General features: G+C 47.7%; 1 protein-coding gene across 1 annotated transcript in view; it reads right to left on the bottom strand.

Annotated features, from left to right (window-relative positions):
• Chn2 (chimerin 2) overlaps positions 1-18,491 on the bottom strand; it is a 267,743-nt gene that overhangs the window by 70,508 nt on the left and 178,744 nt on the right. Inside the window, exons 5-6 of the mRNA XM_036181787.1 lie at positions 17,387-17,500; positions 15,269-15,554 (exon numbers count right to left, since the gene is read on the bottom strand). Of these exons, the coding sequence (XP_036037680.1) occupies positions 15,269-15,554; positions 17,387-17,500 (400 nt within the window). The remainder of the gene's footprint in view (positions 1-15,268; positions 15,555-17,386; positions 17,501-18,491) is intronic.

Below are 18,491 nucleotides of genomic sequence, written 5' to 3'. Positions count from 1 at the left end.
GCTTCAGTCTATTACAGAGACACTGGTTCAACCATGTTCACTGCTGCTCTGTACATTATAGCCAGAAGTTGGAAACAACCTAGATGTCTGTCAATGGAAGAATGGATAAAGGAAATGGGGTACATTTTTACAATGCAACATTACTGAGCCATTAAAAAAAGGAACACAAGCTGGAGTGCAGAGGCCTAACCTGGGACAGGCGGCCCCTTTCTGTTAAGGCTGCTCCGTGGGACCCAGTTCAACCAAAGGAAGTGGACAAGGAAGGGGCTTTTAGTTCTTTCAAACTCTCACTTGAACTGAGTCAAACTTACAAAAACAAGCTTAGGTTGGGGAAATCTGGAAGACTACTATGGTATCATCACCATAAAGAAAAGGATAATTAGCTTTGATGGAAGTGTCATCATTTAGAAGTCTTCGATAACAATTGGCTTGGGAAACACAAAATGCAGAGACCTCGGTATCTTTGTAGCTGCTCTCACCATGTCCTCTTTCTGTCCTCCGCAAGTCCACCCCATGCTGTCTTCAATTCATCTTCCTACAATTAATGTCTCTGATAGCCTGCCACACTTTCATGCACACAGGGCAAGTTCCCACCTGCTATATGTGGCCCTGGCACTTTCAGTGGTCTCCCCTCAGGTCTGCCCAGCACCTTTTCCTTCTCTAGCCCTCCCACCAGAACTGCCTGCCCCACTGCCTTCTCTGGAAGGTCTTTCATGCTAGGCATGGTCTACATCCCTTAGGACCTCACTGGCACTCCTTTGTGTCAAGCAACAGAAAGTCCACCCTAACTAGCACCAGAAAGAAAACTAAAGGGAAGTGTATAGACAACACAGAAGTCAGAGCCTCTTAAGATGTGTGCTGGGTGGTCTAGCCTATTCCTCATCTGCTGGTTCTGCCTCTCTGGGCTTCAACTCAGATGCCCCATGTATCAGCTGGGTGGCCACAGTCATGACACATCGTTTCTCAGTAAGCTCAGGCAGGAAGAATACTTTTTTAAATAGATTCCTCTATAAAACCCATAGGCTTCTTGGCTTGGATGTATGGCCTCTCCCTTGGTGATATATTGGTCAACATGGCCATGTTTGACATGGGTTAGGTGCCCAGGAGTTAACTATTTTATTGATTTGGTATAGTTACATGTGGATGGATGAATTCACAAACCCTCTGGTGTACTATGGTCAGTGAAGCCAGAGTTTTACTTCAGATCCAAAGAGGCAGTCTAAGGGAGGCCCATGGAGGGAAGCCTTTAGGGTAAGGGATGACTTCAAGGAAGGAGGTGTCAGGGCTTGGCCTGTGTGGTGTTCAGGGGCTCCCAGGTAAGCAGGGGCTGAGGAACAAGGAGCTGGGAGATGTTGTGTAGGAGGTAGGGGGCATTGAGTCTACTGCTGGGCTCACAGCACTTTAATCGCTCAGCTGTGGTGGCCTCTTGGACACTGGGGGGGAGAGGAAGTACTGTAGATGAGGATGAGGAGACGATGTGCACATCCAGCAATAGCATCCTGGTCAATGAAGGCCTTGCATGCCATACTTCCAGTCACTTTCAGGGAAAACATGTTGGGATGACCAGAGTGGTTGGTTCTCAACACACCTGCCAGTCACTTGCTCACTACAGCTACCCCAGTGACTCCCCATCAGAGTCATTCTGATGACTGACTAAATGACCAACCAAAGATAGCCTCTACAAAGCCTGGCACATGGTATACACCAAGAAATATGTGGGGGCCCATAGAGGCTTTCTCTTAAGGCCTTGCTCAAGGTCAGAGAATCTGAGCTTGCTTTATCCAGCAGGGCTGCATACTTGGATAATTTGACCACAGGCGTGGTTACCAGGTGTTTGGAAGGGTCCACACTTGGCTGTATGGTATGCTTTGATATCGCAAGGGGGAGGTCTTTTGCGTCTCCCCTTGGCATAGTATAAAAAGCCCTTTTTAAATAAATGCCTAGGGTGGCTGGGTATTGACCCAGGGCCCTCCTTGAAGCTATCCTGTGTTTCTGTCTTTCTCCTCATTGTCTAGGTCTATCTTTCTACCTAATATTTCCTCATTCCTCTCTCCTCCATCCAAGAAACCTTCTAAAAGGTGGGAGCAAGTGAGAGCTGGTCTCTCACAGACTCCCACAGAAATACTAGTATTTCTTCTTTCCTTTGGAATCTAAGAGGGAGGAGTCAATGGTGAGAACACTCCATGGTAATCTGTTACAATCCTGGAACTGAGCAGGTGACTCAAAGCTCTACCAGCGAGAAGCAGGTTGGACATTACTGCCTAATGTCCAATTTCCCCCTCATTTTTAGTGTATCTCATCATAACTGAAGAAGAGAGATGTACACTGGGCCTGGACAGGCATCCCATTCTTATCATTTGGGATTTGGTGAAAGGATCAGATCTTTGCAACATTTTCAAATTCTTTTAAAATCCACAAAGCTCAGGGCTGAAAATGCTCACAAAGAATCTCTTTCATTTTTCTACAGTGAATATGTCTCTCCTTAAGGGATCTTCGCAGCCCTGTCTACTTCTTTACAGGAACAAATGAGTCAGGAGTGGATGTTAGACTCATGCCACACAGACAGTGAAAGCTGACACTTGAGGAGGAACGTAATTCCCAATATAGCATTTGTCTTAGACGCGACATCAACCACAGTGAAAATATGTTCCCTTTGTCTGCATGCTGCAAGGGAAGAGAGAGCTATTTGGAAACTGGATGTACCCAATGCCCACCATTAGGAACTAATAGTCACTTGGCCTGCAGACTAGTAGCTAGCTGGCTCTGGGCAAATCACCCTGACTCCACAGACTCCATTTTCATGTCTCTTCACTGGCAGAGATGAGGAGACACAAACATCACAGTTGTTAGGAGCCCAAGTGAGAAACTGCACAGTTGATACTGGATTAAAAGCCACGGCCCACTTGAAGGTAAGGGTCAGGGATAATCGTAAATCCTCAGGTCATTCCGGATTGAACATAACAGAAACCTCTTACAGCTTGGATTATTTAATATAAAGTTTATATACATTGTACAAAAATATTACTGCCTTTATCCTGACACTGGTGGGTGGGTGTGCTGGCCACACACGGCTCCTAATTCCCTCTTGTTTCTGGCCTTTAGCTCGAGCATTGACTAATGTTTGCTGAACATGACAAAGGATGATTTCTGCAGTCACAAAGCCACAGGAGAGTAATAAAAGTTGGGTGTGTAAAGCTTCAGTGATTCTTACGGAGGCCGGACATCACAAGGTTCAGAAATGGGGACTCGGAACAAGATGAAATATTAACTCTCTGGAAACTTCCAGGTTGGTTATGTATAAGGAGATGAAAAAGCAGTGAGGACATGAAGAAACTATCATCATGGGACCCGGCCAGGGACACTGGTACTGAGAAATTAGTACAGACGTCCTGCAGCCTGCTTCAGAGGCAACTTCGCAAGCACCCTAAAACATGGCCAGGCCTGTCTCATTCCACTACCAGAAAACAAGTCTTCCCTTTTCCCCAGACGTGATGAGAAAAAAAGTCCCCATAAATTCATACAGGTCAAACAATGAGTTCATAAAGACTGTGGATGGGGTTTCTCTCTTCCCACAGGGGCTGGGCTTCCAGTTGCTACCATCTCTGCTGGGATGACAGGGTCAGGTAGAGGGCTCATATCTGCAGGAGCATCTGCTAGAGAGGGCTCAATTTTTTTTTGTTTCCATTTGTTACAAAATTCTTTCCCCCACACTGGAAATCTCATGAGCACCTAGTTCACTGATGGTTTGCCAAGTATCTTAGCATACTGCCTCCATTTTATAGAACGCATTTAATTAGAGAGAGAGGTTTGCAGACACACCTCATTAGAGACAGGAGGTAAAGGAGGGGCTGTTCACTGACAGCGGTTGGGGTCACTTCCTAAGTCTGTTTGTAATCAGTGTTCTGTGTTCCTACCCATTAAAATCAACACTTGATGTCCTTGGTCCTCAGTGCCCACCCCCAAATCACCATTATAAGAAGGATAGTGTGGGTTACTTGATCAAATAACAATGGACCTGCATCTGAATACCTTCGCTTTCTCCTACAGATCACCGCAAAGCAAGCCAGGGATGCTGGGACAGATGGAGAGGCTGGCAGGTGGTTGAGTCACAGCTCCAGTTTTGAAAACAGGGGCAACTTAATTTTAATACAAACATTCCAAGACTCTGCTCAAGAGCTGAAGCAGGGATTAACTGACAGCTGATACCCTGGAGAGGGCAGCAGGCTGCATACAAATTTGCCACAGGCTCAGGTCCCTCCTAAAGATGCAACCTCCTTCTCTGTGGGGTCCATTCAGGGAGCTACAGGGAATCTGAAGGCTTGGGTCAAGGACATTCTGTTTCCTGCTGAGTCCAGTCAGGCAGAGGGAGAGGTGAAAATGCTTCCTGAAACTATGGTATTCCACTGGCTGTGACCGGACTGCATCACATGGCCACCCTTGAACCAATCAGTGGGCAGGGAAACAGAATTCTCCCATCAGCCTTGAGCCACAATCCCCTTCGAAGACCACATCTATAAACTGAAAGTGGGAGGGAAGTACTGGGAACAGAAGGTGGTGAGTAGGTTCTGGGGAGAAAATGACAGCTATTCACTGTGGGAATGGGGGTGCATGACCAGGTGCGCAGACAGACACTGTACACGAACAGAAGAGGGCCACACCTGTGCTAGGCCAGAGAAACAAGATGTCGCCCATGCACCACCTTCCACATCACCTTCAGCTTTGAGCCTCAGTTTCCCATTAGTTCAGGGAGGAGGTAAATTTGTAAATATGGTACCCCCACCAACCTGTATAGTGACACATGCCCCCTTAAAGGCCCCAGCTACTGCAGATTGCTCCGTTTCCTTTGTTCTGTCTGTCTGTTCCTCTGTCTGTCTCATGTCCCCACTCTGAGATGGCCTTTCGCTCTCTCCCCCTTCCTCCACTAAACCTCTATTGTGTGGTGTGATCTCTTAGTAGCTCACATTGGCTGGGCCTGCCAGTGGCTCCTTTCCACCACTTATCCTAACAGAAGGGAAAGGCCGAGCCAGGTTGGTGGCTCTTCACTGGCTATGAAGTCAGCCTCTATTTCTGCAGTTTCCCCACTGGTGAAGTCAACCAGCTGAGGCCTGGAAATACTTGGGGAAAATCTATTCTGAACATCTCTCAAGTTCTTCTTGTTACAGTTCCCTAAGTGATACATGATAATCATGAGAGATCTACTACCCACATGTATTCACTGTCATAAGTAACATAGAGATGCTTCATAGTACTTGGGAAGAGGTGCGTAGTTCATATGCAAACAGTACCTACATAACACAAAGGACTTGAGCATCTCTGGAGTCTTGAGCATCTTTGGCTCCTGAAGCCAACCCCATGTGGCTAGAAAGGGACATCTGTGTATATCAGAACCACCAGGACTCAGTTCTGTGGCTGACCCCTGTCTAGACCCATTGGAAGGGGCTCTGTGCTTACAGAGGGCAAAGCCTTTGGGAGACTGGATGGGAACAATGTTACTCCTCATGGTACAGACTCAGTTTAGGCAACAGCCCAGGTGAGGGCGCCATTTCCCTCCTCAGTCAAAGGTGATGAATGTGGTACAGTAGCCCCTGGAGACACACAGGTGCACGCCTCCTTGAATCAGGCTCTTGGTTCATCAGGGTGCTCTGAACAGAAATTCTCAGTGGGCCCACCAGGGTTGGGAGGGCCCCAAAGTCACTGCAGAGGGTCTGTGATGCCAAACCAATTTTCTTTTAAGTAGTTGATATTATAACTAATCCTTAAGAAACTGCCATTTGTTAAATTTTGCTCATATGTATATATTTAAAATCTACACTTGTATACAAAATCTGTCTAAACATCCCCTCTCTTTGAAATGGATGTCTGTAAGCCCAGGGCTTTCTTCTATGTGTCAAACAAAACAGTTTATCATCACAGATGGGACACAGGAGCAGATGTGTGAATCCAGCTGCCTCCTACGAAGGCAGACCGTGAGATTTACACACATATCAAAGCAATGCCAAAAATTAGGACTGCTTTTTTATTTTTGAAATCAGGGTTATAGTTCATAAAATACACCATGTATACTCAATGGCAAGATGTTCCCACTGCTTTGTCTATAAAAATGAGTAAACATTTTAAATGCCACATCTAATATAGTAGATATCAGTAAGATGCAGTCAAATAAATTAGAGCTCTTTTGAATGTTCTGTACATTTAAAGGATCTTAGAGGGCCCTGAGGCCAAGAAATTCTGGCCCCACATTGAGTTAGTTAGATCCCTTAGGGCAGCCCAGGCTAGCAGACCAGCTTTTGCAGCAAGTGAGCACACATTGCAAAACACACCCCAACTATTTTACAGCCAAGTCTGCTCCATAAAACCCAAAGAAATGAGGATAATTCAACGAGTTCCCTGCTGAAAATTCGTTCATGCTCATTACTCCCACATCTGCTAAGTTTGGGTCTTTCAAGTTGCCTGGAGTATGTTAAATGTATAATGCTCCTTTTGGTGACCACAAGATGGCAGTGTTGCACAGAAAATAGTCAACCCTGGGCCAAGCAAGCTAGAGCTATCATCTCTATCTATCCATCCATCCATCCATCCATCCATCCATCCATCCATCCATCCATCCATCTATCGCTGTCATTTATTTATTTTAGATAGGATGGAAAGGAGTGTTTGGCCAAGACACACACACACACACACACACACACACACACACACACACACACACACACAGCTGACTTCCCTTTTGCTCTGGCAGAGCTCTAAACCCAAGGACCCAGAGAGTGAAATTGGCATCAAGACACATTTTTGGATGTCAGTGTAGGGACAGAAGCCCTAACTCAAACTCAGTTATTCCTCTGCAGCAGGGCTCATAGCTGTATGTTACAAACCACTGCATGGACTAAATGTAGACACCTAGGCCTTATACCAAGCAGCTACATCTAGATTTCTTAGTTTTTCTGTTCTTTCTTTTCTTAACTTTTGGCAGTGCTGAGAACCAAACCCAGGACCTTGCACATGCTAGGCCAACACTCTACCAACAAGCTACTGACTCTCCTAAATGTGAATTTCTGAGGGTGAGATCCAAGCATGTTCTCTAACTGTCTTTGAAACTCCTCAGTAAATTCTAGTGTGCAGACAAGGGTGAGAGCCACAGTGCCGTACACCTTGTCTCCACCAGCTGGCCCCAAGGGGGTATGCTGAATTAATGTAGGTAGTCTCCCCCAGCCTCGGGGCTTCTGTCTTCAATGTACCTCCATGAAAGCCACCGTGCACGTATGAAGGGCTGGGAAGGAAGGCCAGGGTCTAAGTGAGGACACAAAAGCCTCCAAAGCAGAAAAGCAGCGAGGCCAGGCGGAATGTACGTCGTCTATGCCTGGACTCACCTTCCCTCTCATAACCCAGGGTCCCCACCTGGGCACAGCTTCAGCATCACTGGGAAGTGCTGAAGTAACAGATACTCAAACCCCACCAGTCTTTGAGTCGAAGGTTAAGAGGACTGGACACGTTTGTGGTTGGTTGTTTTTCTTCCCAGAATAAGTCTCATTGGCATGAAGTGAGGGCTCCCCCTCAGCCCCTCCCCATTCCCCAAACCAAGTCAGCTGTTGCTCAGACCTCTGATAAATCCACATGGTTAGACTCTGACATGAACTAAGAGCCAGTAAATCCTGGTTTCCTGAGAACATCAAGCTAGTTCAAATCCGTCCTTGCAGCACTCCTGTTCTGTTTTTATGGCTCTGTGTGCGTGACAGGAAGATGGACGACCACAGCCATTGCTGTTACCTGCCATTTTCACTAGCTAGGCTCTGCTCATCTTCATTTATCCTTGACTCCTGAGAAAAGCCTGGTTATGTCAGTTACATGTCATTTCCAAAGCACCTCCTGAGGAGAGAATCAACAGTTTTTCTGGACCCTGCAATCCAAGCATCTCTCTTTTACCTCCTCCATTATGTCCATGGTTCAGCCTCTCTCTCTCTCTCTCTCTCTCTCTCTCTCTCTCTCTCCCTCTCTCCCCACATCCACTCTCTGCAAAGGAATGCTGCACCTCAGTTTGGTGAAGGTCACTGGTCAATATCCTGCTGAAGTCTAATGAAGACACAAAGAACGGCACACCCCAGGATGAAGACCCCCACCACAGCACCCAGTTGAGAGCCCACCCAAGAGAGGGACTGTGGCATCATCACACACTAAGGCATGTTGGGCTTCTGAAGCCAGTTAGCGTTATGCAGAATGCCACAAGAACCATGCTGTCAAAGGGTATGAAATCGGTGCTCAGGGCTGACCTCTCCCCACACTCTTCTCCACCACACCTCCTCTCTGGCCTCTCTCCTGCTTGCACCTGTCAGGAGGCTGGCCCCTGGAAGCTGCAGCAGCCTTGCTCCTGTGTCTGCCCCAGAACTCTGGCTGGGTTTGGCCAATGGGAAGTACGGGCAGGTCAAGTGGTGGGAGGAGAGAAATTGTGGGCTGGGAATGAGGCAATAATTTGGGCTGCAGACCTCTTGGGGGAGTTCTCACTCCAGCTCTCGTGAACTTTCCCTATCCCTCCTGCCACCTCCGGACCCCTGAACATGGGACCCACTCTGATAACCCAAGGGCAAGTTTCCCGGTTAAACACATTCTCTTGGGACCTTTCTTGCAGGGGTCCTGCTGGGGCTGTGGCGTGTGTTATAAATTCACTTTTCAGTTCTGGCTGATTCAGACAGGAGCCTAGTGGTATAATGGACAGACTTCAGAGATCTTAACTATGGGGAGTCTAAGTGGAGGGTGGATGAAGACATCGTTTTCTGAGTCTTCTAGAGGTTTGGGATTACTCTGCTTCTTGGCTCAGTCTCCGGGTCTGTAAAGCAAAGGGTTTGCTCAGGTGCCGGATCCCTTCTCCTTGGGCTCTGGCTTCTCCATTGCTACAGGATGCTCGTAGCCAGATTTCAGCTCCTGGAGGAAAGAGCTTGTCCAGGGAAGGGCTGGGAGCCCCTGACCTGGCTCTGGGAGAATCTGAGATGCCCTGCTCCTCGTTGTGAATTGGGCTCAGTTATTACACTTCAGCTATCTGCTCCTGCTTCATTTAGCAAGTGTTTGCAAGCGAGTACTCTGGGATATGCTGGGTTTTACAACTAGAACTCATTGAAATATAAGCTTTCATGTGGATGTCAAGAGACATCTACACCACCTGTGTGGATCCATCTGGGGCCCCATAAAGATAGGTCAGAACCTCCATGAAGACCTGATCCCGTGGCTCTGACCATGGGCTGCATATCTGACAACTCTCTCAGGAAGGCCCACAGTGTTGGTATTCATGGCCACAACTTGAGAACCACTATTGTAACAGTTACCTAGGTTACAGTGGACTAAATCCACATAAAGACTATGTGCCAGTCTCTGGGGGGTGGTTCTGAGGCATGAGGTGAATCCAGGCAGATATAACAAAGACAGAGGTAACTATACTGGATCTCAAGAAAGCCTGAAGATCACAGGAGGGGGGAAGCATTTCAGGCTAAGGGAACAAAGAAAGGAAGGTGATGTAGGGCAAAGAGGGAGGCCAGGGGCATAAGAAGTAAGGGGAGGGTAGCACCAGCCTGCAAAGCATGAAGGGCATTTCCATTGACCCTTGAACCCTCATCACCTCCTCCATCAACCTTTCTTCCACACCAGGCCACACTGTGGCTCCCGACTTCCCTCTGGAAAGTCAGCTAGCACCAGTTCCCCGAGCATCCTTCTCTTTCTGTGGAGATATGCACTCATCAGCAAGTGCACTTCAGAGTGGGAGAGGCTGGATCTCTCCCCGTACCTCTCGGCCTCCAGAGGCCAGGAGATGGTAGACAGTGCCCCTGTCCAGTTCCTCCAAGATCCAGCACGGCTCTTCAAAAGACACAGGAAACCAAAGGATGGACTCAGCGATGCCCATTTCTTTTAGTCTCTCTCTTCACCTGTTTTACTTTCTCTGACCTGACCTTTCCCGCCTTCTCCTTCAGGTGCCACTAGGGATCTTGAATCTTTGCTAGGAGTCTAGGCTCACACTGGTAGCCAAAGTTCTGCTGAGGTATTTGAACTTGGTCCTGCACTGCTGAGCAGTGTCCAGGAGCCACCAGCCATTCTGTGGGACCTTGGGATTAGGAGGAAAAAGCGCTGGACGGCCCCCATCTGCTCTACAGGCTTCTGCCGTTCCTCAGAGCTGAGCAAGCCTTCCTCAGCCTGGTAATTGCCCTCAGGCCAGGGACAATGCAGCCAAAGCTATCTGGTTGGGCAGCTGGATCACAGAGAGACGACAGTGAAAGAACCACCTAGAATGTGGGTGGGCAGCCAGAGAGGAGACAGTTTCTCAAACAAGGTGTGGGCAGGGAGAACAGAGGCTTGCTCTCAGGAGCAGGTCCTCAGGGAAGACAGGTTTCCTAGGGAGGCAGAAGAAAGGGCTGCTGGCCTGGGCCCTCTGGTAGGAGAGTGGAAACCTAAGAGGCTTTGTTGCCAGCGGCAGGGATGAAAGAGTGATTGGGCACTGGTCCCAGAGCAGCTAGAGTAGTAGCTCTCAACCTGTAGGTCGCGACCCCTTTGGAGGTCACATATCAGATATCCTGCATATCAGATATTGACATTACAATTCATAATGGCAGCAAAATGGCAGTTATGAAGTAGCAAAGAAAGTAATTATATGGTTCAGGCCACCACAACATGAGGAACTGTATTAAAGGGTCACAGCATCAGGAAGGTTGAGAACCATGAGCAAGAGGAAGGCAGTGTGGGCAGAGGAAGGGGATGGAAGTGGGCAGGGGGCTGGGGAGCCTCTGGGGGATGTGGGTACCAGGAAGTCAAGGGCAAACCCATCCCCACCTCCAGGGAGTTATTCCCCACTCCACAGCCATGTCCCTCTTCCAGTTCGCCAAGAAGTCCTGAGAGCACAGATCCTGTGTGAACAATCTGGAGGGGTGGGGTGTGAGAGGAGGGGTGGGGTGGGAGAGGAGGGGTGCGGTGGGAGAGGAGGGGTGGGGTGGGGTGGGAGGGGTGTGGTGAGCACCAGGAAGAGGGGGAGGCAGGGAACTACATCAGCTCTGCTCTGCAGCATGTGCAGCAGCCGGGGCAGAAAGCGCTTTCCTTGGCTTTAATGTGCCCTGTATCTAAGACATGGTGAGCTTTTTATTCTTGTTTCGGTCTTTGACGGGATACCGCGCAGGTCATGGTTCAAAGGTCAAAGAGCTTAAACAGGAGCAAGGGAAGGACAGGTCTCTTCCCGCACCCACCCTTTCAGACTCCTGCTTCCCTTCCAACAATCAACGAAGTCTGTTCTTTCAGCTTTATGACTTGACAAGAAATAAACACTTTTAAAAAAATCAGTATATTCCTAATTGACACAAGCGAAACATTAAGGATTCCTTTCCTGCATCAGCCCTCCTCATCCGGTCCTGGGGCTGCAGGCCATGCTAACTTACATGGAGGAGCTGCCGTGGAATTCAGGAAGGATGTTGGCTGACATTTCCTACCACCAGAAACAGTGAAATGAACGAACAGGACATAACTGGGGCTGACCATCCTCCATGAGCTGAAAAAACAGGCCTAGTGCTGACTCCCGTGAAAGGGACAACGAGAGGAACGAGTGTGATCCAGGCGGAGGCAAGCACCCCCACAACAGCGAAGGAATGAACAAGATACAACCCGGCTCTGCACACCCTGTATCCAAGACCCCAAATTCCGAGTGCTTTGTCTCAGGTTTTGGATTAGAGATGAAAAACTGCTACTCTATCCCTAATCTGAAAAATCCCTGGTTCCCAAATATCTTGGGCAGAGGATATTCGACCTGTATATTATCAGAAGTGTTTTCATGGGTACATACTATTTTCCCACATCAAATACAGGTGCAATTTACCATATCAGTCTATACCCCATTAATATACATGTGCTTGCCATGCTGTTTATTTGATTCAGTGGGATGCATTTGGTGAGAAAGGCTGGTTCTTAGAGCTGTAAACAGTAATGCATTTTGCAAATCAGGCCACGTGAAGACAGTGATTTCTAGCATCCACCAATAGGGTGGTGGCCAAATCCAAGGGGTTACTTAGAACAATAAAGGCAATAGGGACACCATGCGGTCCAGCAGCTCAGCAGATTTAAGATGCTCTGAATGTGGGATGCGGAAGCCCCAGTTCACCTCTTCATCCTGCCACTGTGTGGCTGGACTAAGACAGGCATAGAGATTCCTGCCTGGGAATCTGGCAAAGCTGCTGAGTCTAAAATGGGAAATTGTTTCACGGCTGTGCAATCTGGGTGTTGAATCCCAGCATTATTCATAGACTGCCTATCGCACCATTTTTTCTGAAGACACAGTAGATAATCTATGTGTGATATAAATTCTAACATATATTTCCTATAAGCGATTGTACTAGACTGACCATTTTCATTAAATACGCCCAATGGGGGGGGGGAACCCAAAATATACCACGTTTTAAAAGCCAATTAGATAAAGATTCATGATGCTTACCTACTAGCAAGAGCTGAACCCTTCCAGCTTTATTCCCTCTGCGGGCTCCCCATGCCCCCACCTCATCATCTACAGTGACTACAGTTGGGTTCATTGCTAACAAACTGGACAGGAAGTAAATCTCGACACCACTTCAAATCTGATGGAGGAGATACTATATCTTTTTTTTTTTCCAATTAGCCCTGTTAATGTTCTTGGATCAGCCAATAGCATCGTCTTTTCTAGATTTACTTGGAAATCATCAATGAAACAAACAGGTGGGCAACATTTGAGCACTGTGGCATGGATGTGCTGGATTTGAGCAAGGCTGGGAAGTCAGTGCATCCCACTCATTAAAACCTTTAAGGCACACCATTAACCGAAGCAGACAAGTACCTCAGGCTCCTCTCAGTCAATCCACTCAAGTTCCTGGGAGCTCTTCTCCAGCCCCTGCCTCCATGGCAACATGCCCCTGCCCTGTCCCTGAAGGGCAACTGGATCTCTAGCCAGACTGAGACTGAGGCTTTTCCTAATCATACTTGTCAATACAGGTCACAGAGAAATGGGTAGACTCTTCTCAAGTTAGTTTACAAGCTACTAACAAAAAGAGTGGCCAGCAGTAAGTGTCCAGACCTACTGTCCAGACTATTCCCCGAGAAAGCCAAGCATATCGTTAGTGTCCATGAAAACCCTTGACAACTGTCCGTCAAGTCTCTTAGTGAATATGGACTTCTTCCTTCAACACCCCCTTTCTTTTCTTACCCACCTCCCACTTCCCCGAATAACAGGGCTACTGGCTGCCTCACTCAATGGGATTATCAATTAGATTACTCTTTCTCTAAACCCTAGTGTCTAGGGGAAAGTGTGCTAGCTAGATTTATGTCAACTTGACATAAGCTATAGTCATCTGAGATGAGGAAACCTTGATTGAGGAAATGCCTCCATAAGATCTTGTTGTAGGGCATTTTCTCAATTAGTGATGGATGTGGGAGGGTCCAGCCCATGGTGGGTGGTGCCGTCCCTGGGCAGGTGGTCCTGGGTTCTATAAGAAAGCAGGCTGATCAGGACAGCATCTCCGCCATGGCCTCTGCATCAGCTCCTGCTTCCAGGTTCCTGCCCTGGTTGGGTTCCTGTCCTGACTTCCTTTGGTGATGAACGGTGGTATGAAAGTGTAAGGCAAATATACCCTTTCCTTCCCAATTTGCTTCTTGGACATGGTACTTTCTAGGAGTCATGAAACCCTAACTAAGACAGGGAGGACATCCTGTCACCCCAGGTTCCTGCTGAAATTGGCCCCCGGAAATACAGCTCTGTCGCTGGAACTTCCTCGCTGGTTTGCACTGGGGGCCTGCTTTCTGTAACAGACAGAGTTTTTAGTGGCGCCGCTCTAGGATTCAGAAACACAAAACACCACTTCAGAGACTTTCTTTACAATTCATCTTCTGATTTATCATGGCCTAGAAAGGTCAGCTTCCAGATTTTCTATTTTAAATTGCTTTTGAACAGATTTTATAGACTAAGGATTTGCTTTCATCGGGACCAGAACAAACTCTGAAAATTGGGTCTCTCCTTCCCTCCCCCCCTCTCTTTGTCTATCTCTCTCCCCGCTCCTTCCTCTCTCCCTCTCCCTCTCCATGCCTCCCTCTTCCACTCTCCTAAAATGGAAACAGTCAGCAGTCCCCAAATTTCCCAAATCAATTATTTGTGAAAGAATACATAGGTGTTGGGGAGACAGAGTTATAAAAAGAAAATGGCAAATGATGTTTTCATGGGCCAGCTGCTCAACTGATGTGAGGCTGGGGAAGACCCTCCTTTGCTCTGAGACTCAATTAGCAAATCAATTAGTATCACACTCTTGCTGCCAACAGACTGGCTGCTCTCTCCAGCTACCCCAGAGCTCAGTGGGTCTCCATCTCTGAGGCCTAGTCCTAAGCCTCTGTTGGTTTCCACCAGTCTTGGGACCAGGGGTCCACTTGAGCTTAATTAAGGACTAGCAGCCACCCAAAAGAGCAGCATTCCCTCTGTATCCCTCTCTGATCTAGTCCAAGTCCACTCTAAAAGCTGGGCTTGGCTCAGCCATGGTGAGTGCTGGTGGTGTGGTGGGCTGTCGATCTCAGTGGGAAGCAGATGGTCCCTGAAGGGGCACACCCCCAAAGTCTGCTGGGTAGCTGTGGTGGTACCTTTCAAAGAAGCAGCAGGTTACTGGAGAGGAAAATGGTGTCCCCTTTACCATATCCTGCAACCACCACAACACATCCAGATGCACCCAACTCGGGTTTTCTGACAGTAGTGAGTGAGGCATGGTGTACTTTCCTGGGGGGTGGGGAGGTCAGCCTGACTAAGCCTCCCAGAGACTGTGGTCATTATGATCAAGGCTTCCATGTCTGTTAGAATTCTTCATCTAGGTTAGCCTACCTTCAAAAGGTGGCTATGCTCCTGTCCATGTTTTTTTGTGCACATATTCCTAGGGCAGTCAAACAAATACCATGCATTTGATCTGCTTTGCAGCCAGAGACAGCCAGCAGGCTTCAAGTGGCAATTTAAAACATGTTTCATCCACTGTTGGGCATTCAATGATAATGCTGTATATTCTTTCTTTCCATCTAAAACAAACCCACAAATGACTATTTGTCTAAGTCCCGATTCTGACCATAGGGCGAATCATAGGACATTTGTGGTCTTGAGTTTCTCAAGAAAGGGTTGACCTGGAAGAGTCTAACATTTTCTGGCACCCCAGTTCTAAAATAGGGAAGAATCCCCTCCAACATTTTGGCAAACTGCATCTATCATAGCCCATCTCATTCAGCACAGTGGAACTAGATAGCCATGCCATAGGCTGCTCACCTTCTCCACTGGCGTGTGTTCCTCATTGGTGACACTCGCTTTCCGTGATTCGTTTTTAGACCTGCTCAGCCTTCTGGAGACTTTTTCTCTGAGGAGAGTGGCATATCCAATGTGTTCATAGATGGGATTTGTGGTCATTTTTGCAATGTACTCAGCAGCCTTGGTCTCTATGTAGAGCGTGATCAAGCCATCTGTCACCAGGTCATGAATGGATTCGAACCTCTTCTCACCCACAAAGTGCTTCCCATCGTGGAAGAGCCGGTAGTTTAAGGTCTGGTTCCCAAACCTGCCCACCAGAAAACAAAGGAACACAGCAGGTAAGACAATCACCAGGAAAGCAACAGTGGCTTCCAGCATATCCCACACAGCAGGCCTGGAGCAGGTGCCTGCATCTGATTATCTCAGAGATCCTTGAAGATGGGTACTATTACTATCCATACTTCACAGTAGAAGCAACCAAGTCATAAAGAGCTGGGGCTCCCTGCTGGAGCCTACGTGCCTGGAATGAAGCAGACAGGATCTAACCTCAGGTACCCCCTTGGGAACATCCCATCCTGTAAGTCACTCAGGACATTGTGCCATTCCATTTGTAAATCAAAGCCCTGATTTACAAATATGTCACCTAGAAACTTCTTCAGTGGGAAATTACAATTACCTCTGCAAGGGATATCACTGTCACAGCTCTATGATATCCCTGATTTTCACATCTTTGACTGCTACCCCATCTCCACCATCCCAGTTAGTGCAGCAGAAGAGAAACATAAGCTTGGTGCTGAGTGTACCACTAATACTGGCATCCCCCAGTCTCACCTGCATGACTACTGTGCCTGCTCTGGGGTGCCAGGAGATAGGAAAACTCTCTGCCTACCCAGAGTTCTGGAGAGCTTTTAAAATACTCCCTCATCATTGAGTCACTTAAGACATGCTCTGGATATCTCCAGTTGCAACCAGGAAAGCTTCTTTATGAGGTTACACTATGGAGACTGTGGATTAAACACACACCCTTCATGGGCCCGCCTGGGAAGGATTTCCATTGCATCCCATCCATTCTTTCTATGGAGAAAGCTCTAGTCCATTTCCAAGAGTCCACAGGAGGACTGTGTGAGGAGTAAACAGCCTGGCATATACAACTGACACCTGCAGTGTCTCAGCATATGTGGTGTTGGCCAAGCTTGGGAGGAGCCTGCCCTATTGGCTTGAAGGCATGCATAACAGAGTCATCATGGTGTGTTTGGGGTCAAGGACTCATGGACAGAGTGCTGCATGTCTGTGAAGCACTCGTGCTGACAATCTGCACATCTGCAGCCAGGTAAACAGACCCTTGACCCCTAGCCCACAGCTGGTGTTTGGAGACAGTGGAATGCAAAGTGACCCAAGCAGGACTGACTGTGGAAACTGAGTGTCTGGGATGAGTGACAGGTTCTGGAGGTGGATGGCCACAGTGGCTGTAAAGCATAGCTGGTATGTCTGATGCCACTGTACTGTGCACTTAAACTGATAGAGATGGCCAATTTTACATTACATGCATTTCACTGTTGTAGGGAATTGAGGAAGCCCTGAGTGGGTGAAATCCTGAGTGAATGTATGTTGCTGACATGGGCACAGCCATGTCAAGGACCCCATAGCCTCACACTCATTGGGAAAATGGCAAAATACCCCCCAGTCCTGGGGAGGCTCAAAGGGCAATACAATAGCAAAGCCTTCCTTGGGTCTGAGCTTGAATATTGACATTGTGCCCAGAAGATGTCCACCATAGCTTTCTCTCCCTGGATGTTTACAGCCTGAAGACTGCTCTGGTACAGAGACAGCTCCTACTGAGACAAGCTAACCCTGGCTCCTTAGTCAGCTGTATGCCATAAATTCCACCTCCTTGCCCAACTGTATGCAATAACCCCATCTCCCTAGTCAATACTATCTTATAAATGTGCTGCTCTTCTGGGGTGCTAGAGTTTCCCCACCAGATAGCACAGTCCATCTGCTGTCAGCTTTTCTGTGGATCTATTTCTATTGTTTCACCATCCCAGTCAGGTCTGTCTGTCCCTGGAGCATATTATAATTTTTAAAAATCAGAACATCATAAAAGCCACTTTCCCAAACAGTGAGTGAAACACTACTCACCTTAGTGCTAGTGTGTAACATCCTGGCTGCCGCTGGCTTTCTCGAAGGATGTAGGCACCCTCTACACCTCCAAGAAGTTCATCAGCCTGTTCCCGGGAGATGATCCCATGAAACCTGGAGGGACAGGACAGTCATTGCTCTGAACAGACCATGTTTAAGGTAGGTACTATGGGAACCTGGCTAAAAGTGATGGTCACTAGGTCCCTGGGCACCGACTATCTCCCATGGAATGAGAAGGTTGTGCCTATGTCACACCTTAAAGACCCTCTTGGAACAATCCCCTGCATTCCCCCAAAGAGTTGCAAACACAGGAAAACACACAGTCCATCTGGCTTTCTGCTACTGTCTTTGCTCTTGGGCTGAAAATGAAAATGGAAATGAAAGCTGGGTTATAGCTCCTTTCAAACCATGGGGAATAACAAAAGAGCAATTACCAATTTAACTTTCAGCTCAAACACAGAGAACCATGGATTATCCTGATTGAAAATGAACACTTATTGATTAGCAACCTGCTTGCTTCTGGTGTGGGGCATCGTTAATGTCAGAGGCTCATTCTCTGGAAAGAAGGGCTGGCTAGAAGCCATGTTCTTCCAATCTTTCACATTCGAGAGTAAATTGTTTAGGTGGGTATTTGCAAAAAGAACCTACTTTTCTGTTTTAGTGATAATGTTTGTCTTTTTTTTCTCCATTACAAGATGAACACACACACACACACACACACACACACACACACACACACACACACACACACACACAGAATGTGGCATACTGAGGGGACTTCTGGCTTGTCAGAGACTGTGCTGGCTCTCTGAAGGCATTTGTCTGAGGCCTAGAGCTTGGACAGAGACTGGGGAGGTTGAAGGCACATGGCTGGGAGGATCAATTTGTCCCTCTACCTTTAAGTAAAGATGAACATCACCAGCAATTCTTTGGGTTGTTTTGGTTTGTTTGTTTTGAGACACTCTGTCTATTATGCAGCCCCAGCTGTCCTGGAACTCACTACATAGATCAGGCTGGCCTTGAACCCACAGAGATCTGCCTGCCTCTGCCTTCTCCTGAGGGCACCACCATGCTCAGCTTTTTTTTCTCTTTTTCTGTCATCATG

Source organism: Onychomys torridus, chromosome 3 (assembly GCF_903995425.1).
Source record: "Onychomys torridus chromosome 3, mOncTor1.1, whole genome shotgun sequence".
NCBI classification, from domain to species: Eukaryota; Metazoa; Chordata; class Mammalia; order Rodentia; family Cricetidae; genus Onychomys; species Onychomys torridus.
This window is presented reverse-complemented; position numbering and strand designations above follow the sequence as displayed.